At 61.5% G+C, this 25,286-nt stretch overlaps 2 protein-coding genes across 4 annotated transcripts in view; one reads left to right on the top strand and one right to left on the bottom strand.

Moving 5' to 3' along the window:
• Positions 1-642: 642 nt before the first annotated feature.
• FMNL1 (formin like 1) lies at positions 643-20,421 on the top strand. The gene is made up of 26 exons (XM_030966001.1): positions 643-748; positions 7,409-7,492; positions 7,732-7,815; positions 7,928-8,001; positions 8,517-8,600; positions 8,813-8,944; positions 10,029-10,137; positions 10,442-10,518; positions 10,600-10,693; positions 11,006-11,080; positions 11,538-11,648; positions 11,994-12,143; positions 12,244-12,345; positions 12,425-12,644; positions 12,831-12,884; positions 13,224-13,345; positions 13,912-14,114; positions 15,267-15,501; positions 16,196-16,264; positions 16,365-16,445; positions 17,106-17,235; positions 17,321-17,484; positions 17,668-17,769; positions 17,996-18,088; positions 18,235-18,358; positions 19,227-20,421. The coding sequence occupies exons 1-26, from the start codon at positions 704-706 to the stop codon at positions 19,328-19,330; spliced, it is 2,922 nt and encodes a 973-aa protein (XP_030821861.1). The 5' UTR covers positions 643-703; the 3' UTR covers positions 19,331-20,421.
• Positions 20,422-21,525: 1,104 nt separating this feature from the next.
• MAP3K14 (mitogen-activated protein kinase kinase kinase 14) overlaps positions 21,526-25,286 on the bottom strand; it is a 28,806-nt gene continuing 25,045 nt past the window's right edge. For all 3 annotated transcript variants that reach the window (XM_030966484.1, XM_030966483.1, XM_030966485.1), the window contains exon 16: positions 21,526-24,873. In XM_030966484.1, coding sequence (XP_030822344.1) covers positions 24,709-24,873 — 165 coding nt within the window. In that variant the 3' untranslated portion in view covers positions 21,526-24,708. The remainder of the gene's footprint in view (positions 24,874-25,286) is intronic.

Genomic DNA, 25,286 nt, shown 5'->3' with positions numbered 1-25,286 from the left:
TAACAAAAGAAAAAACTTACGAACAACATTTTAAAAATAAATAAAATTAAATAAAAATAAATACAAAATAAAAATTAAAAAAAATCATAAATCTTATTTCATCTAAATTATAATTTATTAAATGTAACAAATGATATTTAATTAAATAAATGAAATTTTATTTCATATAATATGAAGTACGTCTAAAATAAAGGAAATAAAATAAAATCAAATAAAATTTAAAAAGGAAATAAAATAAAATAAAATAAAGTTTTTAAAAGGGAAAAAAAAATAAAATAAAATAAAATAAAATAAAATAAAATAAAATAAAATAAAATAAAATAAAATAAAATAAAATAAAATAAAATAATAAAATAAAATAAAATAAAGCAAAAGGGCTGCAGTAAGCCTGCCCGGGGCAGCGGCGCTCCGCTCCCTCGCTGCAGCCTCGCAGGTGCCGGGGCCGCCTCTGGCCGCGGCCGGGGCGGGGGCCGGGGGCGGGCTGAGCGTTTATAGCGCGATAACGCCCGCAGAAGTTGCAAACGCCGGCGAGCGGCGGCGGGGACGGGCGAGGACGAAGCTGGGCTCGGAGCCGGGGCCGCCCCGCCATGGGCAACGCGGCCGGGGGGCTGGAGGGGGCGCGGCCCCGCGGGAGCCCCGCGACCACCGCCCGCAGCCCGGGGCCGCCCCCGCCGCCGCCGCGCCGCCGCCCCCCCGGCAGCCCATGCCCGGGAACGCGGAGCTGGAGGAGCGATTCGGCCGCGTCCTGGTGAGCGGGGACGGCACCGGGCAGGACAGGGGGGTCCCACATAGCGGGGGAACAGGGTGGGGGTCCCTCCGGTATCAGCATCATTAGCAGCGTTACCGCCGTTATCACCATCGGATTGTTACTATTCCGTAGTTGTATTAATTATTTGGTTTCTTATTTAATTGATGTTCTTATTAATAATGATGACTGCCCCGCTGTCACCTCGTTCTCCCGGGGACGCTCAGCCCTGCCCCGGGATGACCCCCAGGGCTCCCTCCCCTCCTCGCTCTCACCTTGAGGGGGGGGATCCAAGCCCCAAATTCTCGGGGTGACCTCGAGTCCCGGAGCACGGGCAGGCTCCGTCATGGCGGGATCGGCGGCAGGGCCGGAGCGCGCCGCAAGCAGCCGGTGCTGCGGATGGCGATGCTTCGCTCACCTCCTCTTCCTCTTCTTCCTCCTCCCCGGAGCAGAGGAAGCCCCGACCGGTGGGCAGCGGGCGGTGCCGAGGGATGGATGGATGGATGGATGGATGGATGGATGGATGGATGGATGGATGGATGGATGGATGGATGGATGGATGGATGGATGGATGGATGGATGGATGGATGGCAGCCCCGGGAGCCGCTCGGGGCTCCCGCTCTCTCCTCCGTCCTTGAGCGGGGCGGGCCGGCCGTGACCTTCGCGCCGGGGGGGCCGGGTCCCTCCACCGCGCCACCCGCTCCAGCCCTGCCCCTGCCCTCCCCAGAAATGCCCCGAGCAAAAGGAATCGCTGCTTTAATCCCCCCGAGGAAAAGGACTCGCTGTTTAACCCCCCGAGGAAAAGGAACCGCTGTTTAACCCCCCGAGCCCCTGGAGGGGAGATGGAGCCGTTTGCGCGGATCCCGCACCGGGCGCAGCTCCCGCAATGCCGGAATGCGCTCGGTTGGACCTGCCGGGATCTGCTGGGCTGGGTCCCTCATCCCAACCCCGAGCACAAATTCCTTGGGAGCTTTTTTATCTCGTGGAGTTTGTGGGATTTTTGGGGTGTGAGCGATCCCCGCAGCCGCAGGGGGGGAAGGTGAGGAAGGTGAGGAAGGTGAGGAAGGCGAGGGACCCGCGGGGCTGCCGGGGGACAGCGGGGCTGGCAGGGGGCTGGGTGGGGTGGCGGTGCCTCGGATGGCTCCGGGCCAGGAAGAGCCCCGGGTGTTTCCGCTGTGAGGCCCCAGGAAGCGCCACTTTCAACCGGGCTGGGCCCGGCAGGTTGGAAATTCTAAACCAAAAAATGATCAGAAAAGGGGAAAATGCTGCTTCAGGTTCTCAGCACCACTTTCTGTGCCCTTGTCCCGAGGAAAAGGCTTTTTCCAGGGGAAGGGGCACCCAGGGGGCTGGACGTGGCCCGAGGGGAAGCGGGTGTCTTGTGAAAGTGGCTGTCCCAATTCTGCTTCCTCCTTTCACAGTCCCTTCCCCATTCTCGTGGCTGTGGGGGCAGCAGAAGCCCGGGGGGATGGGGACAGGGGGTCCCCTCTGCCCTCACCCACCACAAACTCATTCCCTGTCTCTGCTTTCAACTTTTCTGCTCCTGAGCTCAGTGGTGGAGCAGGTGGTGATGAGCTGGGAATCTCCTGGTGGGACACGATCCAGACCTCAATGTTGCCATGGCTGCAGTGATGCCGTGAGAGCTCTGTGCAAATCACTTTTGGGCTGGACATCCCAAACTGGGAGAGCTGGTGGTGCAAAACCTGGCAGAAAAACCCAGGGAGGAGCCATGGGGATCCAAATTGCTGCCAGGAAGGGGATACACCCATTCTGTGCCAAGAAACGGGAATTTAGGTTTCCCAAAACTTCATTCTCAAAAATTGGCTCCTTCCCAGCTGGGGCACTGTGGCAGATGCTGCTTTGGCAGAGCCATGGGAGGGTTGTCCTGTGCCAAGCAGTTTGGGATATGACCAGGTGGAATTTTGGGATGGAGCAGAGGAAGAGCAGCTTTGCTGCTGGGATAGGGATGCCCAGATACTCCTGCTTGAAGGATTTTACCCCCTTTGGATGTCAAGGGGCATTAACTGGGAATATATAAATGGAGTTGTGAGTTGAGGTGTGGTGGAGTCAAAACCAAGCAGTGGCTGGCTGGGACAGGGGCTGCTCCAGCTGGGAGCTTTGCCTGGTGGGGGCTTTGCTGCCTCTTCTCCCAGGAGCTGGGGGAGTGCAAGGCCAACGTCACCACTGCAGATGTGTGCAGATGTGTGCAGATGTGTGCAGATGTTTGCAGATGTGCTGTTGGCCCCAGCAGCAGGACAGGTCACCAGCGATTCCTGGCCACAGCCTTGGCTCAAGCAGGAAACAGAGCTGGTCCTCAGCTTCCTGCTGGATGCATCTCCAGCCTGGCTCCAGCACGGTGCCCAAGGCTGGCTGGGGGATGTGGGGCTGCCCCAGGGTGTCCACACCTGTGTCCTGGGTGGGACATTGCCTGTGAGCCACCAGCTGCTGGAGCAGGGTCTGGAGATTGTCCTGTGCAGGAGCCTCCTGTGCATCCAGGGTGAACCAGGAGAACCCCCCAGTGCAGGGTGGGCAGGCAGGCCCCCAGCAGGGATGAGGGGACACTGGTGGGATCGGGCTCCTCTCCCTGGTTTGAGCTACAGCAGCTTCTGCTTGTTCTTAAAATAGAGCTGGAGCCACAGGCGACAGTGGCTGCCCGGCCCAGCCCAGCCCAGCCCAGCCCAGCTCAGCCCAGCCCAGCTCGGCCCAGCCCAGCACAGCCCAGCCCAGCCCAGCTCAGCCCAGCCCAGCCCAGCCCAGCTCAGCCCAGCCCAGGCCAGCCCAGCCCAGCTCAGCCCAGCCCAGCCCGGCCCGGCCCAGCACAGCCCGGCCCAGCCCAGCCCAGCCCAGCCCAGCTCGGCCCAGCTCGGCCCAGCCCAGCCCAGCCCAGCCCAGCCCAGCCCAGCCCGGCCCAGCTCAGCCCAGCCCAGCCCAGCCCAGCCCAGCCCAGCCCAGCCCAGCCCAGCCCAGCCCGGCCCAGCCCAGCCCAGCCCAGCCCAGCCCAGCCCAGCCCAGCCCGGCCCAGCCCAGCTCGGCCCAGCCCAGCTCAGCCCAGCTCAGCCCAGCCCAGCCCAGCCCAGCCCGGCCCAGCCCAGCCCGGCCCAGCTCAGCCCGGCCCAGCCCAGCCCAGCCCAGCCCAGCCCAGCCCAGCACAGCCCAGCACAGCCCAGCCCGGCCCAGCCCAGCTCAGCCCGGCCCAGCCCGGCCCAGCCCAGCCCAGCTCGGCCCAGCCCAGCCCAGCCCAGCCCAGCCCAGCCCAGCCCAGCTCAGCCTGCTGCCACCACCCCTCTGGCCATCCTGTCTGTCTGTCTGTCTGTGTCCTCCTGCCCACACTGGGTGGGTTTGGGTCTGGCTGGATCCCTGATGGGATGGGCTGGTCCTGGCAGTGTCCCCCAGCCCAGTTTGGGCATGAGGGGGGTCAGGGAGCCCTGGGTGGGCCTGGTCCTGCTCTGTGCCTTGCACTGAGCCCAGGGAAGAGGCAGAAGGACTCCAGTGGCACTGGAGGGGACACTGTGGGACAGCTGGCACTTCAGGACTGGCCATGTCCCGCACCAGCTCAGGGGTGCTGTGTCCAGGAGGGATGGAGCATCCCAGGAGTGGCACAGCCCATCAGTCACCCACTGTGACCCACCTGGAGATGTTGTTGGTCCTTCCTGCCCCCAAACCACCACCTGGGGCTGTCCCCTGCCCTGTCCCCTTCCCTTGGCAGGACTTTGTGCCTGGTGCTGGCTGGATCTTGTCCCACCCCACGTGCTGCCCAGGCTGTCCGTGCCCTCTCTGTGCACACACATCCCCGTGCCCCAGAAACGGCTCGACCAGGGCTTTGCAGCACAAAACCTTCCCCGGGGGTGCCAGAACATTCTGTGCCAGCCTCGGCGCTCAGCCCGGCGCTGCCCGCTCACGTGTGGGACAAAACGAGGTGTCTGGCACCCAAAATAGCTCCAGCCCTGCTCCATCCCCGCCAGCCACCAGAGCAAGAGGTTGCTTTGGACCAGAAAATGATGTTGGTGCTGCTTCACCTCCCCTGGCCCTGGTTTCCAAGCCTGGCTCAGCCCGCAGCTGGTGCTGGGTGCCAGCCAGGCTCAGCCTGGTGTGGGCACGGCTGGGGTGGCCCTGCCGGCTCGGTGGCACTTGGTGGCACAGCAGGGGCCTTGGGGACATTTGGTGGCAGCCACTCAGTGACGGGCTGGGCTGCGAGGCTGCTGGAGCCCCGGGCAGGGCGGGATGAGGGTGCTGGGGACAACTCGCTGTGGCTCCTCCATCCTTGTCCCCAGAGGAGGAAGAGGAGGAGGAGGAGGAGGATCAAGTCCTTCCTCTGACACCCGTGGGGTGCTTGGCTGATGCCCTGCCCCACATCACCCACTGTGCCCCACATCCCCACTGTGCCCCACATCATCCACCCTGCCCCACATCATCCACCTGCCCCACATCACCCACTGCCCCACATCACCCACTGTGCCCCACATCACCCACTGTGCTCCACATCCCCCACTGTGCCCCACATCATCCACCCTGCCCCACATCCCCCACTGTGCCCCCACATCCCCCACTGCCCCACATCATCCACCCTGCCCCACATCACCCACTGTGCCCCACATCACCCACTGTGCCCCACATCCCCCACTGTGCTCCACATCCCCCACTGTGCCCCACATCATCCACCCTGCCCCACATCACCCACTGCCCCACATCACCCACTGTGCCCCACATCACCCACTGTGCCCCACACCTCCCCCAGCAGCCACCCCCCCTCCCCGGCAGGAAATGAGAACCGTTTTTTTGGGGTTTTTTGCGCTGCCGGCTGAGGCTCCTCAGCGGAGCCGCTTCCTCCCCGGCACTACAAGCCCACCCGGGAGGAGCCACCACCCACTTTGTACCCGACCTGTGCCACATCCTGCCCGCAAGGGAGGGACCGAGGCGCCGCGGGGCTCGGGGCAGAGCCACCTCCACGGGGACAGCCCTGCCCCACCCTCGGGATGGCTCCTGTCCCACCCAGGGTCCTGCTTGCCCCACGTGTGACGGCTTAAAGCTGGTCCGTGTGGCAGGTGCCACCATCCCCTCTGTGCCCAGGGTGTCCCACAGAGGTGACACAGGTGTGGCTGGGGTGGCTGGGTGTTTGATCCCTCTTGGCACAGCGCTGTCCCTCGGTCTGACCCTCACCCATCCCAAGGATGGCAGCTTGGGAGCAGCAGTGGTGACAGCCAGGCGCTGCTGTCACCCTGCCCATTCCAGAGCCCAGTGGCTGCACAGTGAGGCCATTTCAGACCCTGACTGTCCCCCTGCCCAGCCCTTGGTGCCAGCCCCAGCCCAACCCAGCTCCTCCCCACCCACAGCTCCTGCTTTTGGCTCCTTGTAAAAGCAGCTTGACAGGTCCTCCCTGGAGGAGGTGGTGGAGAGGTTTCTGTTCCTGCCCACCACAGTGGGACCTCTCCCCTTGGACCTCCTCTTCTGTGGGCAACCAAAGCCCTGGGAGATGCCTTCCTGCAAGGATGTGGTTGCTCCAGCATGGCAGGCACCCCACGTCCCCATCCTCCTCCTCAGGGAACCCCAGGACTGGGATTTAGGGGTGGCTTGGGGCCGTGCATTGCTCCACGTGCCATCATGCACCTGCCACCCACCAAAAACTGGGTATTTCAGTAAAATAAACCCCTGTGAGCCGAGCTGAGCTGCAGCCTGGCCCAGGCCATGGTAGTGTCCCATGAAGGTGTCCCATGAAGGTGTCCCATGAAGGTGCCCCATGTGTCCCTGAGCAGGGGCAGGGCCGTGTCCCGCTGGTGGCGGGGGCGGCTTCGGCAGCGGAAGCCACGTCACGTCCTGTGGGGGCTGGGGGGACAGGGAGGGACACGGGGACAAGCCAGGCCTGACATCATCGTCTCTCAGCAAGCTCTGCTTTCCCCAGATGGGCTCGTCACCACCTGTGGTGGGGGGGCTCAGGGGGGACCCCCCAAGCACAGCCCAGGCTGCTGGGTCCCTCAGTTGTCACCAGCCATGTCCCTGTCCCTCAGTTGTCACCAGCCATGTCCCTGTCCCTCACCCCGTGTGGCGCTGTGGGACTGGGCTGGCTGAGGCACACGGGGCACTCATGACATGGGTGGGTGTGTCCAGTTCTTCCTCCTGTCCCCCTTGGGGACCCTCAGGTGGGGACATTACTGGTGGGTCCATGGGATGCTCACATCCTGGGAAATGTGGTGTTCCCAACCTCCCAGGGTTGTCCCCACCATCCCACCAGTGTCCCCATCCTGAGAATGCTGCTTTCATTTTCCTACCGTGATCCCATCCTCCCACCACTGTCCCCATTGTTCCATCAGTGTCCCCATTGTCCCACCAGTGTCCCCATCTTCTGGAGTCTTCATGTCCCACCAGTGTCTCCATCTTCTCATTGGAATCTTCATGTCCCACCAGTGTCCCCATCCTGAGAATGCTGCTTTCATTTTTCCAGCTTGATCCCATCCTCCCACCACTGTCCCCATTGTTCCATCAGTGTCCCTGTTGTCTCACCAGTGTCCCCATCTTCTGGAGTCTTCATGTCCCACCAGTGTCCCCATCCTCCCACCACCCTCCCCCTCCTCCCACGGGTCTCCCCATCCCCCAGTGCTCTCTGAGCAGGGGGTGCTGCATCCCTGGGGGGTTTTTGGGGTGACCCCTGGCACTGACACCCTTCACCCACAGAATTCCATGAACCTGCCCCCGGACAAGATGAAGCTGCTGAGCCAGTACGACAACGAGAAGAAGTGGGAGCTGATCTGTGACCAGGTGAGGTCTAAGCTCAGAGTGTCCCCAGTGCTGTCCCTGTCCCCAGGTGCCACTCGTGGCATGGTTTGGGCATCAATCTGGCTGCACCAAGCCCTGACATCCATCTCGTTAGTGACACAGCACCTCATTAGCCTCATTAAGCAGGGGTGGGGACAGGGACACTGTGGCTGCTGTGGGGACAGTGGCATGTCCCTTGCCACAGCTGGTGGCCCAGTTTCAGCCTCTCTCTGGGCTTGCAGGAGCGTTTCCAGGTGAAGAACCCTCCATCTGCCTACATCCAGAAGCTGAAGAGCTACTTGGACACGGGTGGGGTCAGCAGGAAGGTGAGGGGTCCCCCCTGCACCCCGGTGCCCCGGGCCCCGTGCCAGGCTGGGCACAGGGACGGTGCCAATGGCTGTCCCTGTCCCGGTGCCGATGGCTGTCCCCATCCCACAGTTCAAGAGGAGAGTGCAGGAGTCAACGCAGGTGCTGCGGGAGCTGGAGATCTCCCTGAGGACCAACTACATCGGGTAAGGGTGGGGTGGCATTGCCACCCAGCTGCTGCCACCACCTCTGGGGCGGGGATGGATGTGCTGGCTCTGCCTGTGGGGTGACAGCAGGATGGGGGGGCTGTGGCCTCATCCTGCCCCCTTGGGAGGGCTCTGATGGGAGGCTGAGGGTGCTGGGGGGTCTGAACCCCGTTATGGCTTTCTGGTACCCCCAGGGTGCCCCCCTGGCCCTCGCCCTGGCTGTCCTGAGCCCTGGTGGGTGCCCACGGTGCCCAGGGCCAGGCTGTCCTGTCGTGGTGACAACAGTGGCAGTGGTGGCAGGAGAGCCCTTGGGCTGTGTCCCCCCTGCACCAGGTTCACCGTGGCACTCACCTGGCCTCACAGAAATGCCAGCTCACGGTGCCACCTCATGTCCCCAGCGTGTTCCACCCTTGCTGGGGACCTCTGAGCAGGGGGAGGCTCTGCTGAGTGTCTGGGTGCAGGGGGAGAGAGGATTTGGGGGTTGGCAGAGCCCACTGACCCTCTGCATCCTCCAGCTGGGTCCAGGAGTTCCTCAACGAGGAGAACAAGGGGCTGGACGTGCTGCTGGAGTACCTCGCCTTCGCCCAGTGCTCCGTCGCGTACGTCCCCAGCGGGTCCCCTGTCCCCAAGGCTGGCATCAGCCTCCCCTGGGGCTCCGCAGGGCTGGGTGGTCCCTGGGGGTGCCCTCCCTTGTCCTCAGGGCGATGCTCCATGGCTGGGGCTGAGCAGAGCATCCCCAAATCCCTGAGGGGCACCCACCCATATTGAGGTACCGCATCTCACCCGTCCCCGTGTCGCCACGGGCCACCAGGTACGACATGGAGAGCTCCGAGAACAGCCCCGGCTCTGACAAGGGCAAGGAGAGGTCTCTGGAGGACCTGAACAGGAGCACCTCCTCGTCCCCCACGCAGGGCGCCTCCAAGCCGCGGCCCCTCACTGTAAGGTAACGTGCGGTGCTGTCCCCAGCTGTCCCCGTGTCCCCGCTGCCGCCTCGCTGCACCCCCGCGCTTGGAGAGGGGCTTGGCAGGGAGAGAGACGCAGGCCCGGCCCTAAAAATGGGCGCCCGTTGCTGGTTTGAGGGTGGCGACAAAGCCACATCCCCCTGTTGTCCCCTCCTGGGACCGGGTCCCCACCCGGCACTGCCGCCGCGCTGGAGTGCTCTGGCTAAACCCCAGAATACAGCAAAATCGGGGATTTTGGGGGAGCAAATGGCAGCCCCTGGGTTAAAGCCGGGGCGGAGGGACGGGCCTGTGTCCCCCGTGTCCCCCGGCCGGCCCTGGTGGCTGTCGCTCGGTGCCCGCGGCCCCGTCTAACCGCGCTCTTCTCTTGCACGCTGCCGGGGACGCGCTGACGGTAGGTGACGGGGCACCGGCGGCACGGGGACAGCCCGCTGCTGCTCACCGGCCCGGGGGACAGGGACATCCCCGGCGGGCGGGGGTCCCGGGGACGCCCACCGCGGTCACCCCACGGGCTGGAACGCGGCACCCCGGGCACCGCGGGCGTCCCTCGCCGCCCGCCAGCAGCTCTGCAGGAGCCGGGGTGTCCCTGCCAGCCCCAGGGACAGGTCAGGAGGGACGTGGCACCCGCAGGGGGGGCCCATCCCTTGTCCCCGAGCGCGGGTGTCCCCGGGGCGGCGCGGGAGCCCCGTTTCTCCCTCCTGTCCTGCAGGCTCTAACGCGCCTCCAGCTGCTGCCTCTCGAACCAGCACATCCACACCCTCCTCCTCCGCCGCGTCCACCCCTGCGGTGCCCCGGGCAGCGATGGGGACAGTGCCCCCAGGTCACCCGGCAGCTCCGGCCCGCCCCGGTGAGCCTCCGAGACCGCCCGTGTGCACGAGGGGACCCCCAAAACCCACCCCACATCACATCACCCACAGCCCCAGGGCTTCTAGATGGGCACGGACACGCGGGTTTGTCCCGTGGGGTGCCCGGTGTCCCCCGCCCCGCTGCCACCCCCCTGCGCTGTCCCCGCTTTGCGCTGCTCCCCCGGTGCCCCAGGCCCCGCTCAGCCGCGCTCTCCCCGGCCAGGCTGAACCCCTCGCACAGCAGGAAGACGCTGCGCAACTCGCGGCTCGTCAGCCAGAAGGACGATGTCCATGTGTGCATCATGTGCCTCCGCGCCATCATGAACTACCAGGTGCGAGTGGGAGCGGGCGGCATCCGCGGGGACCCGCCCAGGGCTCCCCCGGCATCCACCGGGGATCCCCCGGCATCCCCCGACCCGCCCGGGGCTCCCCCGGCATCCCCCGGCATCCACCGGCATCCCCCGACCCGCCCGGGGCTCCCCCGGCATCCCCCGAGCCGCGGGGGCAGCTCCGGGCTGGGACCGGCTCTGCTTCCCCTGGCTCTGAGCTGTCCTCGCTCGACCCCCCGCCCGGTGGGGACCTTGAATGCCTCCAGGGGGACACACGACCCCATGGATGCTCCTTTCCCCTCCCCAGTCTGGCTTCAGCCTGGTGATGAACCACCCAGCCTGCGTCAACGAGATCACCCTGAGCCTCAACAACAAGAGCGCCAGGTAGGGGCTGTCCTGCCCCCTGGTGTCCCTTGTCCCCCTGTCCCTTCGGTGCCAGCCCCCTCACACCGTGTGTCTCTGCAGGACCAAGGCTCTGGTGCTGGAGCTGCTGGCCGCTGTCTGCCTGGTCCGAGGGGGACACGACATCATCCTGGCTGCCTTTGACAACTTCAAGGAGGTGAGCAGGGACACCCGGTCCAGTCCCCAGCAGGGACAGCCAGTGCCCACATGAACATCTGTGCTGCAGCTGGGTTTGTGCCTCAGTTTCCCTGCGTGTGGCAGAGCCCTGCACCGCCCTCAAACCTCTGGCTCGCTCAGGGATGTGCCACTCACTGGGTTTGATGTCCCCATGTGTCCCCAGAACCATGTCCCAGCCTGGCAGCACCGGTCAGGGTTGGGGTGGTGTCACCAATAGGCACCTCCTGTCCTGTCACCCTCCTGGGTGTCCCCTGGCCATGTCCCCCCTGCCCTCAGCCGCCTGCTCCCCCAGGTCTGCGGGGAGAAGAATCGCTTCGAGAAGCTGATGGAGTATTTCCGAAATGAGGACACCAACATTGACTTCATGGTGAGTGGCTGCTGGGGGCCACCCTCTGCTGTCCCCAGGGCACCCTGTCCCCAAGGCTGCTGCACTGTCCCCAGGCCATTCTGCCCCAGGAGCTCCTAAGCCACCACGCTGTCCCTGTCCAGGGATGCTGAAGGACCAAACTCTCCCCAGGCCACCAGAACTCTCCCCAGGCCACCACATCCTCAGGGGCTGTTGAGCCACAGTGCTGCCCTGGGGGTGGCATGTCCCAAGGGCTGTTCTGCTGTCCCCAAAGGCTTCTAAGCCACTAAACTGTCCCCAGGCCATCATGTCCCCAAGACCACTCTGCTGTCCCCCATCACCACGTCCCCAGGGCTGTGTAAACCCCCATGCACTCCCCAGGGCCACCATGTCCCCAAGGGCCACCAACCCCCCGTGCAGCCCCCGGGGCACCATCCCAGGAGCCCCTCTGGCCCCGTGCTGGGCCGTGTCCCCGCAGGTGGCCTGCATGCAGTTCATCAACATCGTGGTGCACTCGGTGGAGAACATGAACTTCCGAGTGTTCCTGCAGTACGAGTTCACCCACCTGGGGCTGGACCAGTACCTGGAGGTGGGAGATCCCAGGGGTGGGGGATCCCAGGGGTGGGAGATCCCAGGGGTGGGGTTGGGTGATCCCAAGGGTGGCTGTGGGTGATCCCAAGGGTGGGTGATCCTGAGGGTAGGAGAGGGTGATCCCAGCGGTGGGAGTGGGTGATCCCAGAGGTGAGGGTGGGTTATCCTGAGGATGGATGATCCCGAGGATGGGTGATCCCAGGGATGGGAATGGGTGATCCCGAGGGTGGGAATGGTTGATCCCAGGGATGGGAATGGGTGATCCCAGCAGTGGGAGCGGGTGATCCCAGGCCGGGGGTGTCACTGTCACCGCCGGTGACCCCGGGACGCTGTCCCTCGGCAGACTCTGCGCCTCACCGAGAGCGACAAGCTGCAGGTGCAGATCCAAGCCTACCTGGACAACGTCTTCGACGTGGGGGCCATGCTGGAGGACTCGGAGACCAAGACGGCGGTGCTGGAGCACATGGAGGAGCTGCAGGAGCACGTCAGCCAGGTGGGCCGGGGTGCGTGGGCAGAGCCGCTGACGCAAGCCCCGAGGGAGGGATGGGACGGGGACGGGGCTGAGCTGAGCGGCGGCGCCTCGTCCCCCACAGCTGACAGAGAAGCTGCAGGATGCGGAGAACGACTCCATGGCCAAGATAGCGGAGCTGGAGAAGCAGCTGAGCCAGGCGCGGCGGGAGCTGGAGGCGCTGCGGGTGAGCCGAGGGGAGGCTGGGGCTCGGGGCTCGGGCTCCGGGGGACACCAGTGACCGGCCGGGCGTTGTCCCCGTGCAGGAGCAGCTGAGCCCCCCGCGGCCGCCCAGCCCGCCGTGCCCGCAGCCGCAGGAGTGTTACCGGCTGGCGCTGGAGCGGCGGCTGGCGGAGCTCGAGGAGAAGGGGCTGGTGCAGATCCTGCGTGGGCCCGACGGAGACGTCGCCATCGAAATCGTCCCCGTTGTCATAGAAACCCCCGCAACCCCCGTGGTTTCCGGGGACACCACCCCCACCTGCGCAGGTACCGCGGCCGCGAGGGGATGTCCCCTTCCCGCGGGGACACCTGGCGCCAGGGAGGGGTGGCAGCGACTCTCTGGGCGCGGAAAGCCAGGCGGGGATGTGGGGGTGTGCCCGGGGACTCAGGGCAGCGCGGTGGCACCGTGCCCTGCTGTGTCACCGTCTCACCCACCTCTTCTTTCCCTTGCAGATGCTCCGGCTCTGGCTCCGGTCCCACCTCCCCCGCCCCCCCCCCCCCGCCTCTGCCGGGGGCTGATCCCGTCCCCCCCCCCCCCCGCACCCCCTGCCCGCGGGCACCCCCCCCCCCCCCGGCCCCCCCCCTCCCGGGAGCCCCCGTGCCACCGCCCCCCCCACCGCTCCCGGGGGGGCCGGAGGGCCCCGTGCCCCCCCCTCCGCCACCCCCTCCCCTCGGGGGGGAACCCCCAGCCGGGCCGGGCGCCCCCTCCAGTACCAACAGTTCAGGTGAGTGTGACCCGGGGGTGACGGGGGTGTGACCCAGGGATGGTGGGGGTGCTCCCAGGAGGGGTCTGGGGCACCCTGGGGTGGGTGTGACGTGCCCCCCTCCCCAACCTGTGACCCTCAGTGAAGGTGAAGAAGCCGATCCAGACCAAGTTCCGCATGCCTGTCTTCAACTGGGTGGCCCTGAAGCCGAGCCAGATCGACGGCACCGTGTTCACGGAGCTCAACGATGAGAAAGTGCTGCAGGTGAGCCCAGGGACAAGGGGACAGGCACAGCAAGGTGAGCAGAGGGGACAAGGGGACAGGCACAGCAAGGTGAGCACAGGGACAAGGGGACAGGCACAGCAAGGTGAGCACAGGGACAAGGGGACAGGCACAGCAAGGTGAGCAGAGGGGACAAGGGGACAGGCACAGCAAGGTGAGCAGAGGGGACAAGGGGCTGGGCACAGCAGGGCTCAGAGCCCCCGGCCATGCTGAGCTTGCCTTGTGCCCACCCTGCACCCACCCGCGGTGTCCGGGGCTGCAGGAGGAGCTGGAGGTCAGGAAAAGTCCTTAGCACCATGGAGAGGGACACAGGATCAGGCGGGCTTCTCTTCTCCCCCTGTCCTGGTCCCTTTGCTCCACGCACACCTTCACATCCTGTCCGTTTCCTCCTCCTCATCTCCATCCTCTGGTCCCACCACCCCCTGTCCCCTTGTTCCATCCTCATCCCCTTGCTCCAATTGATCCTCACTCCTCACCCTTACCCTGCTCCTGTTGCCCCATCCTCACCCCGATGTGCAGTGCCACCTCCCTGCCGTGTGTCCCCGCAGGAGCTGGACATGAGTGACTTTGAGGAGCAGTTCAAGACCAAGGCACAGGGCCCCGCCCTGGACATCAGTGCCCTCAAAGCCAAGGCCACGCAGAAGGCCCCCAGCAAGGTGACCCTGATGGAGTCCAACCGTGCCAAGAACTTGGCCATCACCCTGCGCAAGGGCGGCCGCAGCGTGCAGGACATCTGCACAGCCATCGAGACGTGAGTGACCCCCCCGGGGTGGGCAGGGGGGGATAAGGTCAGGAACAAGGGGTTGGGGTGGTGGAGCGTGTGGTGGGGTGCAGGGGTTGGTGTGGGGATGCAGGGACAAGACACAGAGAGATGGAGGGTGGAGGGACCAGAGATGGAGAGATGGAAGGATCAGATGTGGAGGGTGGAGGGACCAGATGTGGAGAAGTGGAACGTGGAGGGATCAGATACAGAGAAATAGAGAGATCAGATATGGGGAGATGGAGGGTGGAGGGATCAGATACAAAGGGATGGAAGGATCAGAGATGGAGAGATGGAAGGATCAGATGTGGAGGATGGAGGGATGGAAGGATCAGATACAGAGAGATGGAGGGTGGAGGGATTCAGTCTGGAGAGATGGAGGGATGGAAGGATCAGATAGAGAGAGAGAAGTAAGGAAAGATCAGATACAGAGAGATGGAAGGTGGAGGCATCAGATACAAAGAGATGGAGGGATGGAAGGTTGAGATACAGAGAGATGGAGGGATAGAAGGATCAGAGGTGGAGAGGTGGAGGGATCAGATGTGGAGGATGGAGGGATAGAGGTATCAGATACAGAGAGATGGAGGGTGGAGGGATCAGATGTGGAGAGATGGAGGATGGAGGGATCAGATACAAAGAGACGCAAGGATAGAAGGATCAGATGTGGAGGATGGAGGGATGGAAGGATCAGAGATGGAGGATGGAGGGATCAGATACAAAGAGATGCAAGGATAGAAGGATCAGATGTGGAGGATGGAGGGATAGAAGTATCAGATACAGAGAGATGGAGGGTGGAGGGATCAGATGTGGAGAGGTGGAAGGATGCAGGCACCAGCTGTGGGGATGGAGAGACGCAGGGATGAGATCTGAGACAAAGGGCTGTGGGGGCCAGGCACAGACAGACAGACGGATGCAGACAGCAGCTGTGGGGATGGAGAGATGCAGGAAGAGAAGAAGGGACGTGGGGACCAAAGAGAGATGGAGGGATCCATATGGAGAGACAGAGAGATGCAGGGTCCAGATACAGAAAGATGGAGAGATGCAGGAGCCAGCTGTGGGGACAGAGGGATGATGGAACCGGCCGAGGGTGACAGGGGGACCTGGGCAGGGTCTGACAATGCCGGGGGTGTCCCCTCCCCGCAGGTACGACCAGCAAGCCCTGAGCCTCGACTTCCTGGAACTGCTGCTGCGCTTCCTGCCCACCGAGTACGAGCGGAGCCTGATCGGGAAGTTCGAGCGGGAGCAGCAGCCGCCGGAGGAGCTCTCGGACGAGGATCAGTTCATGATGCGCTTCAGCAAGATCCCGCGGCTGGCCGAGCGCATGAACGTCATGATCTTCCTGGGCAGCTTCGGGGACACGGCCCAGCTGCTGATGCCGGTGTGTGCGGGGCCGGGCGGGGCGGGGGCGGCTCCTGCGGCAGCACTCACACCCTGCCCTGTAGGAGTGACGGGGGTAGCACGGTCGGGATGGATGGAGATGAGAGATCTCTGCAGCCAGGCCGTGGAACTTGGGGTTTATTGCAAAGGACCTCGGTGCAGGGCCCTGCTGGGAGCTGCCAGCCACAGCTCAGAGCAGGCTGAGAGAAGAGAGGGGGAGAGAGGATGAGAGGGTGAGAGAGTAAAAGGGTAAGAGGGTGAAGTTCCCATTCCAATACAATAAATCTTCTTCTGTGTTGAATATTCTAATTCTCACTAACCAATCTGGTACAAGATACAAATCCTATAGCATTTCCATACAGCCTGTAAGAATCATTACATTACCATCCTGTGTTACATTTTAAACCCTAAAAACTCCTCTTTGGACCCCTTCTGCCAAGCTGTAGGATCTGTTCTGACCCTTGGGCCTGTCTGCAAGCAGAGGGTGTTGTTCCATCAAAAGGGGATCACCTTCAGCCGGCCACACCATTGTTTTCCAGTTGTTCAGTAACTGAGGGATCTCAAAGCTTGCTTTCATTTCAATCTCACTTACAGTTTCTATATTCTGAAAATCTTTTGCCAGACAATCATATTGATAAGGCTTTCCTGTTTCATCTTCCCCAACACTTCCCTCCTTCCCTCCCTCCCTCCCACAGCAACTCAACGCCATCATCGCCGCCTCCATGTCCCTCAAGTCCTCCAGCAAACTGCGCCACATCCTCGAGGTGAGGGCTCGGGGGGAGGCGGCCCCGATGGTGCCCACAGAGTGCCCGTGGGCACTGTGCCCTCCCGGCCCCGTGTCCCCAAGCCCTGGTGTCCCTGCAGATCGTCCTGGCCTTTGGGAATTACATGAACAGCAGCAAGAGAGGGGCTGCCTACGGCTTCCGACTGCAGAGCCTCGACGCGGTAGGGCCCGTGTGGGTCACCTGGTGTGGGGTGATGGGGGCACTGCCACTGCCAGGGACACCCCTGGGGACAGGGGGCACTGCCAGGGACACCCCTGAGGACAAGGGGACACAAGGAGCAGCTGCAGAGATGGAGGGACACAGGAATCTGCTGTGGGGACAGAGGGATGCAAGCACCAGCAGTAGGGATGGAGGGACAGGAGGTTTGGCTGTGGGGACAGAGGGATGAGGAGATTGTTGGGATGGAGAGGCAAAGGGATGGAGATACACAGGAATGGGGTGGGAGGGATGGAGATCTGATATGGAGAGGTTAAAGGAGTCAAGGACCTTGATGAGGAAGAGGGGATGAAGGAAGATGGGGATCAGTGTGGGAATGGAGGGAGGAAGGTCCCACATGGGAATGGAGGGATGAAGAACCAGCAGCAGGGACAGAGGGAGGAAGGTCACACATGGGAACAGAGGGATGAAGAACCAGATGCAGACCCAGCCATGGGGATGGAGAAAGATGGGGATCAGCCATGGGGGTGGAGGGATGCAGACCCGGCTGGGGGATGGAGGAACGGACACAGACCCAGCCACACGGACACAGGGCCACCAGAGGCAGCCCTGAGCAGGGTCAGGGGTGGTGGCTGCGGCTCGGGCTGACTCTGCCCCGCCCCAGCTCCTCGAGATGAAGTCCACAGACCGCAAGCAGACGCTGCTACACTACCTGGTGAGGGTGATCATGGAGAAGTACCCGGAGCTCACCGGCTTCCACACCGAGCTGCACTTCCTCGACAAGGCGGGCACAGGTAGGGCCAGGGGCCCCGGGCTGGGGTCGGGGCAGCCGCTGGCACTCGGAGCCTGCCCTGACCCCGCCCTGCTCCCCTCCCGCAGTGTCCCTGGACGGGGTGCTGCAGGACGTGCGGAGCCTGCAGCAGGGCATGGAGCTGACCCGCAGGGAGTTCATGAGGCAGGACGACAGCCCCGTGCTCAAGGACTTCCTCAAGGTCAACTCCGAGGTGATGGAGAAGCTGCAGGCTGACAGCAAAACCGCCAAGGTGGGTGCTGGGGTGGGGCCATGGGGACAGTCCCTGCATGGGGACGCGCTCTGCTCACACCTCTGCCCCGTGGGAGAGGATCCTGCTCGGGACAGGCAGGATGGGGAGGTGGAGAGGCTGGAAGGAGGTGGTGGGTGATGGGCACCAGTGCCCAGCCCCCAGATCAGGTGTCTCTGCCCACAGGAAGCCTATGAGTCAGCCGTGGAGTATTTTGGGGAGAACCCCAAGACCAGTCCCCCCACCACCTTCTTCCCCATGTTCATGCGCTTCATCAAAGCCTACAAGGTAGGAGGGGACGTGGGGTCTCTGTTTCTGAGGGCTGGGAGGAGATCTGGGGCACCTGACTCCACTTTGGAGCAATCAGCAGAGGTCACAGGCTGGAATGCCTTTGGGATGGTCAGAGATTTTGGAGCTGGGTTGGGGTGAGCTGGGGGCTGTGAGGTGAAGAAGGAAGGGACCCGCAGTCCTGGATTCCCCTGGCTCAGCACACCTTCCCTGCCTCTCTCCCAAGAAAGCAGAGCAGGACATTGAGCTGTGGAAGAAGCAAGAGGCCGCAGCCAAGGAGGCAGAATCCGGCTCCCCTGGCAGCGAGCAGCAGCCCGAGGTGAAGGTGCCCCCCTGTCTGTGCCCTGGTGGGGTCCCAGGACTAAACAGGTCCTGGGGAGGGAGAGATGTGTGGGAGGTGAGGGGAGGGTACCCCACCTCCTCTGGGGTGTGATCACAGCACTCAGGAGCCCTGTCCCCTCCCAGCTGCCTGTCCAGAAGGCCAGGAGGCAGCAGATGGACATGATAGCTGAGCTGAAGAAGAGGCAGATGGTGAAGGAGCCACTCATCTACGAAGGCAAAGATGGGGCCATTGAGGATATAATTTCAGGTGAGAGATGAGTTCAAGTGAGCAGCCAGGTGTCCCCACATCACAGACCCAGTGCTGGGGGCTGCAGGGGCTGTCACAGGAGCTGGGGTGTCACCAAACCCCGTCGCAGGGACCCAACCTACCTGCAAGCACCTTCACATCCCACATGGCAAAGCTGCTCCCCTGTCTCATATCTCTTCCTCCTCTTCTGCTTCTTCCTCCTCCTTTCTCCTCCTCGCTGTCTCTGGGTCGCTCTGCTCAGCTCTCAAAACTGTTCCTTTCACGGCCCGGACGGGCAAACGCTCGTCCCGGCTCTTCTGCGACGTGAGCTTCAACGAGGAGAGTCCTCTGTAGGTAACGTGGGGCGGCGCAGGCGGGCGGGGGCTCCAGGGCTTCCCCCCCTCCGTCCCCGCCGGGATTCCTCCGGGATTTGTGCCCCGCTGACACCCGGGATCAGCCCCCGGGGCGGTGCCGGGGCTCGGGGTCCCACAACGGGGCTGATTGTTGGTGGCTGCTGCTCCTCCCGTCCCTGCGTTCAGCCCTTGGCTCCTCCTGGGTGTCCTCGCACCCAGAGGGGCAAATCCCGGGCAGGGACAGGACAAGGGAAAGGGGTTTTAAATGAACAAAGGAGAGTTTTATGTTGAAGGATCGGAAAAAATATCATTGCTGTGAGGGTGCCCAGAGCAGCTGTGGCTGCCCCAGCCCTGGCAGCGCCCAAGGCCAGGTTGGAGCAGCCTGGGACAGTGGAAGGTGTCCCTGCCATGGCACCGGGTGGGCTTTAGGGTCCCTCCAACCCAACCCATTCCGCGTTAACGCGATGGGTGCTGGACCCCGGCCGTGCCGGGCGGGCAGTGAAGCTCATCCAGCCCCGGTGCTTCCCCCGGTGCAGATCTGCGGAACAACCCGTACCGGCGGGGGGACAAGGCCCGCGGCAGCGCCAAGAAACGGGCGGCGGGGCAGAGCCTGCAGGCGACGCCGGACATCGCGCTGTGACCGGCGCCGTCCCTGCAGCGGCAGCGCAGGGCCAGCACCGTCCTCCCGACGCGGATGGGACCGCAGGGTGTCAGTCCCTGGGCCCGGGGCTCGGCGGGGTGGAGGGACAGTGCCCGCTCCGAGCTGCTCCAGCCGCTTGATGTGCCAGCTCTGCCCGCCTGGGCCGGGCACAGGCACCCCCGGCGCTTGCTTGGCCGTGTCCCTGAGCTCCTCTCCGCAGCCTGGCAGGTCGTCCTGGCTACAGGGAAGCGCAGAAAGGGCTCCAGCTTGTCCTGGAAGGAAAAGAGAGGCTGTCCCATCCCTATCCCCGCCCTGTGTCCTTGTCCCACCCTCGATTGCCGCTGCGGGAGGGGAGGGGGTGTCAGCCAGGGACACAGCGCTCCCCGCACATCTCTCCGCACATCTCAGCTCACATCTCCCCCAGCCCGCAGAGCCCCCCCAGAGCCGCGTTCTCCTGCTGCAGAGCTCCCAGCCCGGAGCCAGGGGCTGGCAGCGGTGCTATTTTACAGGATTTTATTAAGTCTTCCTTCAAATTTCTCCGTGCTGCGGCAGCGGGGATTGGAACTCCCCCACGCAGGGTGGCCCCAAGGCTGCGGCGAGCAGCGCTGGGGAGGCTCCGGAGCTGCGACAATCAGCAGCAGGGACAAGTTTCTCTGCGAGGTGGTGGCACCTCCGCCCACCTGCATCCCCAGCACCCCCAGCAGCCTCTGGGACGAACCGGGACTGTCAGCCCTGCGGGGCTCCCCGTTCTCTCGGGTGGGACACGCAGGAGATGCCGGCAGTCCCAGCCCCTGCTGCCGCCTGCAGGAGCGGCCCCGGAGCCGCACGAACCTCTCGGTACCGGCCCGGACCCGGCTGTCTCTCCCTGCCCTGCCCCGCTGCTGCTGTGTAACCCCGCAGTGCCGCAGTTAAACCTCTCCTGGTGCATTTACCCCGCTCCTCCCTCCTCCTGTCCCTCCTCCCGTCCTTTCTCGCTCGTCCCAGCTTCAGCCACAGCAGCCGCTGCTTCCTGCTGTATTTAAGCTGCTTCAGCGCCGGCTCCGTGTCCGGGGAGGGATGGGAAATGAATGTGTAACTTATAAATGCCTTTAAGCCAGAAATGTAAACCATTAACTGCTCATTTGTATACATTATTTTTATATACTGGATGCCTGTTTAATCTAAAGCAGAACTGGTAATAAAATGTCTCAGAGGATAAAGGACGTGTGTGGGAGAAGGGTTTGTGATGCTGTCATGAAGGAAGGGAGGGAGAAAAGGAAGGAAAGATGGAGTGAGGGAAGGATGGAGGGAGGGCGGGAGGGAAAGGTGAAGGGAGTGGCTGTGGCTGCCCCATCCCCAGGTTGAACAGGGCTTGGAGCACCCTGGGATAGTGGGAGGTGAGAGGATGGAACGAGATGATCTTTAGGGTCCCTTCCAACACAATCCAGTCTGGAATTCTAGCAACAAACCACCCACTTTTTTTTGAGGACGACAGCTCTGAGGTCTGTTCACAGCACAGACATGTGGGTGCATGACAGCACAAAAAATGTGTTTCGGGGTGAGTGTCCTCACTCAGCAGCCTGGCCACAGCCCCTCCCCAGCCCGCTGGGGAAGGATTCAGCTCCGTGCACACAAACAGAGGGGCTGCAGCACTGGGAGCTGTGGGGGGATCCCCAGAGCTTGCCTGCCTCACCCCTGTACCTCCCAAGCAAGGCTGAGCAGCTCCCAGGGCAGCAAATCCCCTGCAGAGGGACCGAGGGAGGATAAGGGACTGTCTGCTTGGAAGGAGAGAGATGCCAGGCTGTTCAGCAAAGCCTGGGCTCAGATCCATCAGTCAGTGCTGCCTCTCCAGCCCCAGAAATCACAGAATCCTGGAATATCCTGGACTGGAAGGGACCCCCAAGGTTCATCCAGTCCAACTCCTGCCCTGCACAGACACCCCAGCAATCCCACCCTGGGCATCCCTGGCAGTGCTGTACAAACCCTCCTGGAGCTCTGACAGCCTCAGGGCTGGCACCATTCCCTGGGCAGTGCCCAAGCCTCCTCCCTGACTTCTCCTGAATCCCCCAAACCCAAGTTACACAGCAGAGTTCATTCAGACCAGGCTGCTCTTCCTGGAAATGTCTCATTCAGCATCACCATCTCATTCTCTGGGACAACACATCAAACCACCAGCAACGACAACAAACAAAATCTTCTCTTTTTTTTAGCTTTATTTTTTTTCCCCTGTGAAAATGCAGGTCAAAAACGTTAACTTCAAGAAATCACAGTTTTATAAAGTGTCATTCATTCCATACAAGCTCCTGCTTCCAGCACCTTCCCCCACTGCCCATCCCAATGAGATCCTCAGCTCACCAGCAGCGATTTCTCCAGACTTCCAGAAGGAGCTGCACAACAAGAGCCATCTGTGTTTATCACTCCTACTTGTCCTCCCCACCCTGAGCTGGGGTTCTGTCCTAAACACTCGTTATGAAACCTGACAGTTCCAGCCAAATTTGAACAAGCATAATGCAAATCTTTCCTGACTTTCTGCTGTCACTATTGCCTTCATCTGGAGGCCGGGTTGTTTGTGCCTGTCACAGCAAAGTGACAAGCCAAGGGAAGAGGAAACTGTCCTGGCAGCAGGAGATAGCCAGGGACAGCTCAGGCTGGCTGGCAGATCGTCCCAGAGGAGCTCAGGGACTGGGAAGGCACCAGTGGTTTGTGGGGCTGCCCAGGTGTCTGTCCCCAGGCAGGGATGTGACACCACATCCCACCCTGAGAGCACGGACACGGCCAGCTGGGAGCCTGCAGCCTCACTGGGGCACTTGTGGTGGCAGCAAAACAGGACTGGAGGCTTTGGACAAAACAAAGGGAATCCTGGCTAATGCTGCTATGAGGGGACTGGGGAACATGGACATCTCCATGGACCTGGAGATCTCCATGGGCCTGGGGAACATGAACATGTCCATGGATCTGGGGAACACAAACATCTCCATGGACCAGGAGAGCTCCATGGACCTGGGAACACAGACATCTCCACGGGCCATGAGATCTCCATGGACTGGGAACAGAGACATTTCCATGGACCAGGGGATCTCCATGGGCCTGGGGAACATGAACATGTCCATGGACCTGGGAACACGGACATCTCCACGGGCCATGAGATCTCCATGGCCTGGGAACAGAGACATTTCCATGGGCCTGGGGATCTCCATGGGCCAGGGGCACACAGACATCTCTATGGGCCTGGGGATCTCCATTGGTCTGGGAACACAGACATCTCCACGGGCCCTGTGAGGACATCCCAGGCCCAGGAGGGTTCCCTGCCCTTGTGCAGGTGGCTGAGTTCAGGTTAATGCTGCAGATGCAGAGCCCAGGAGTCCTGCAGACAGCCCTGCTGCTCCCTCCCTGCTGCTCCAGGGCTCAGTCCCAATGCCCAGGCATGGAACCAAATACCAGGACATGGGAGCATCCCCCAGGTGACACAGGCACAAGGTGCAGCCTTTGGGATGGAACCCACCATGCTTTGGGATTGACACATCACCACACACTCACAAAAACCACCAGGTTTTCTCCTGTCCCCTATGAGGAAGCTCAGGAAAGGAGCCAGGCATGCACTGAGCCTGTGCTTGGGAGTCCTGGAAGAGGCACTTTGACCCCTCCTGCTCCAGAGCTGAAACTCTTAGTGGTTTGTGGCATCTGAAAAAAGAAATGGAGCCAACCTCCCCCTTTCCCCACTCCCCCCTGGAAGACATGTGCACAATGTGTTAATTATTTACTAAAAAGACTCTGAATGTGGCATAGTAGATATAATTAGGTGCCTATTTTGGACAATGTATTAAGTGCTTTAGAACAAAAAGTGCTATAAAAACGATACCCAAAGTGGTGACAGGTTTCATTTTTCTTCATGAGTTCCACTTTCTTATTCCATCATTCTTATTACAAACTTGAGTTTTCTGATCAGGGATGTCACTGTCTGGTGGAGCAAAACCAGCCCATGCTCTAGGGAGACCAAAGGGAAAGAGCATCCATTGTTTAAGGAGTGCTGCTCCTCAAAAAGGGAGGCTCAGAGTTCTGCTTTTCCCAGCTATTTTCTAAGTGAACTTCCCCTGGGAACACTGCCAGCATTGCTGCCCCTTTGTGTCTCCCAGACCAGCACAGACCTGGCAGAGCCCAGCTTGGCTTTTGGGAGCTGCTGCTGTGCCCAGGCTGGATGCAGAGCCCCTGCTCAGCTGCAGCCTCAGAGCTCTGGGAGAGGCACAGCCAGAGGGAGGGACTGTGATTTCCAGGTGTGCCAAACCTGGAACAAGCACAACCCTGAGCAAGCACACTGGGAGCTCACACCTCCCTCAGGATCTGTTTGGGGTGGAGAAGGGTGAACGACACCCACCCACCTGAACGTGACCTGTGAGGTTTCAGTTTGTTCCAAACATTCACAAATCAGTAAAAAAAAAAAAAACAGTTTAAAGCTTAAGGCATTCCAGGCCCAGCTGCCCATCCCACTCAGTGAACCCAGTCTGAAGTGAGGGGAGGAGTGGGAAACCTTGTGAGGCCAGGCTGAACTCACAGAACTGGGGCACTGGGCTGGACTGGGAGCTGGGAGGGAGATTTTTATAAACTCTGCAATAAAATTCAGCCCTGTCACAGCTGACAGAGCTGATGCCCCTTATTCCTCCAAGGATGGGACAGTGCACCTGAAGTCCCACATCAGAGGTGGGAACAGGATGGAGGAACAACCCCTACAGCCTCCCACCATGGAGTCCTGTACCCTTCTCCTGCCCTGCCTGCCAGGGACACCAGAGAGAGCAGCAGCTCCTCTGAGACCTGCAAGCAAAGCTCTTTCTGGGAACAAAGTTCTTTTCTCATTCAAGAATGAAGCAACTGCGGGGAAGGGTGGGAGGTGAAACCAAGAGCCAGCCAGTGACTGCTGTGGATCCTCCCCTTGCTAAAGGCTTGAGGTGGAGATGATGCTCCCCAGAGCCTACAGAAATGTTTTCTCCTCCAGCTGGGAAGAAGTCAGCCAGCTCCCCTCGGCACAACACTGAGGGCACCCAAGCTCCTCCTCTGGGCAAGCCCAGCCACGACCGACCTCACCTTGGAGCAGGAGCAGAGCTCTCATGGCCCTGCTCTCCTGAAAAGCACAACCTCCTTCCTCTGAAAAGTGAGGAATTTCCACCTACCATTCTCAAGCTCTAACACACCCAAAACAAGGAATTCCCACTCTCCTGGGGAATGTCTAAGCTCAGGACATGTCTTGGAAGTGGATCAGAGCAGCCAACAGCAGCGAGGGCAGCGAGCTGTGATCCTGCTGCAGCACAAACAGCAGCCACTGCACTTGGTGCTCCAGAGCAGGAGAGGTCAGAAGCTTTTGCAATTCCTCCTTTCACAAGGTGCAAAGCTCCAAAGCAGGCAGGGCCTCAGGGCCTGTTCTCCAGCTGGCCGTGCTTGACGCGCCAGGCCCAGCCCACGCTGCAGTCGGGGGCCAGGGTGCACTGCAGCTCGATGCCAGAGTCAGGCACCTCCATGTTGTAGTGCACAGGCTGCCCCTCCTTGGTCACCAGGCTGAAGGCAGGCACGGGGATCTGGGGAGCAGAACACACAGAGCTCAGTGGCACTTCCAGTCCCCTCCATCAGTCCCCTCCATCACACCCAGCTTTTCCCAAGGCAGGAGCAGCTCCCAGGGAGGGGCTGAGGAACATCCTGAGCTCCCCTCATAAGGAAACACCTCAGAACTGCACTGGGCAGTGCCCACCCTGCTGCCAAAGTGTGGAAACCCAGGGCACAGGGAATATTTCTCTGTCTGCTCTGGGGTGTCCTGACCCCCAGGGAGTCACAGACACATTTTTTATGAAAAATCCTTTCCTTAGGATTTTTCCTCCTGAGGAGCTGAGAGGCCTCAGGAACAAAATGTAAACAATGATTATCTGCTGCTGTGGAATGCAACAGGTGCATCTGTGATTGGTCTCATGTGGCTGTTTCTAATAAATGGCCAATC

Source organism: Camarhynchus parvulus, chromosome 27, assembly GCF_901933205.1.
Source record: "Camarhynchus parvulus chromosome 27, STF_HiC, whole genome shotgun sequence".
Classification (NCBI taxonomy): domain Eukaryota; kingdom Metazoa; phylum Chordata; class Aves; order Passeriformes; family Thraupidae; genus Camarhynchus; species Camarhynchus parvulus.
This window is presented reverse-complemented; position numbering and strand designations above follow the sequence as displayed.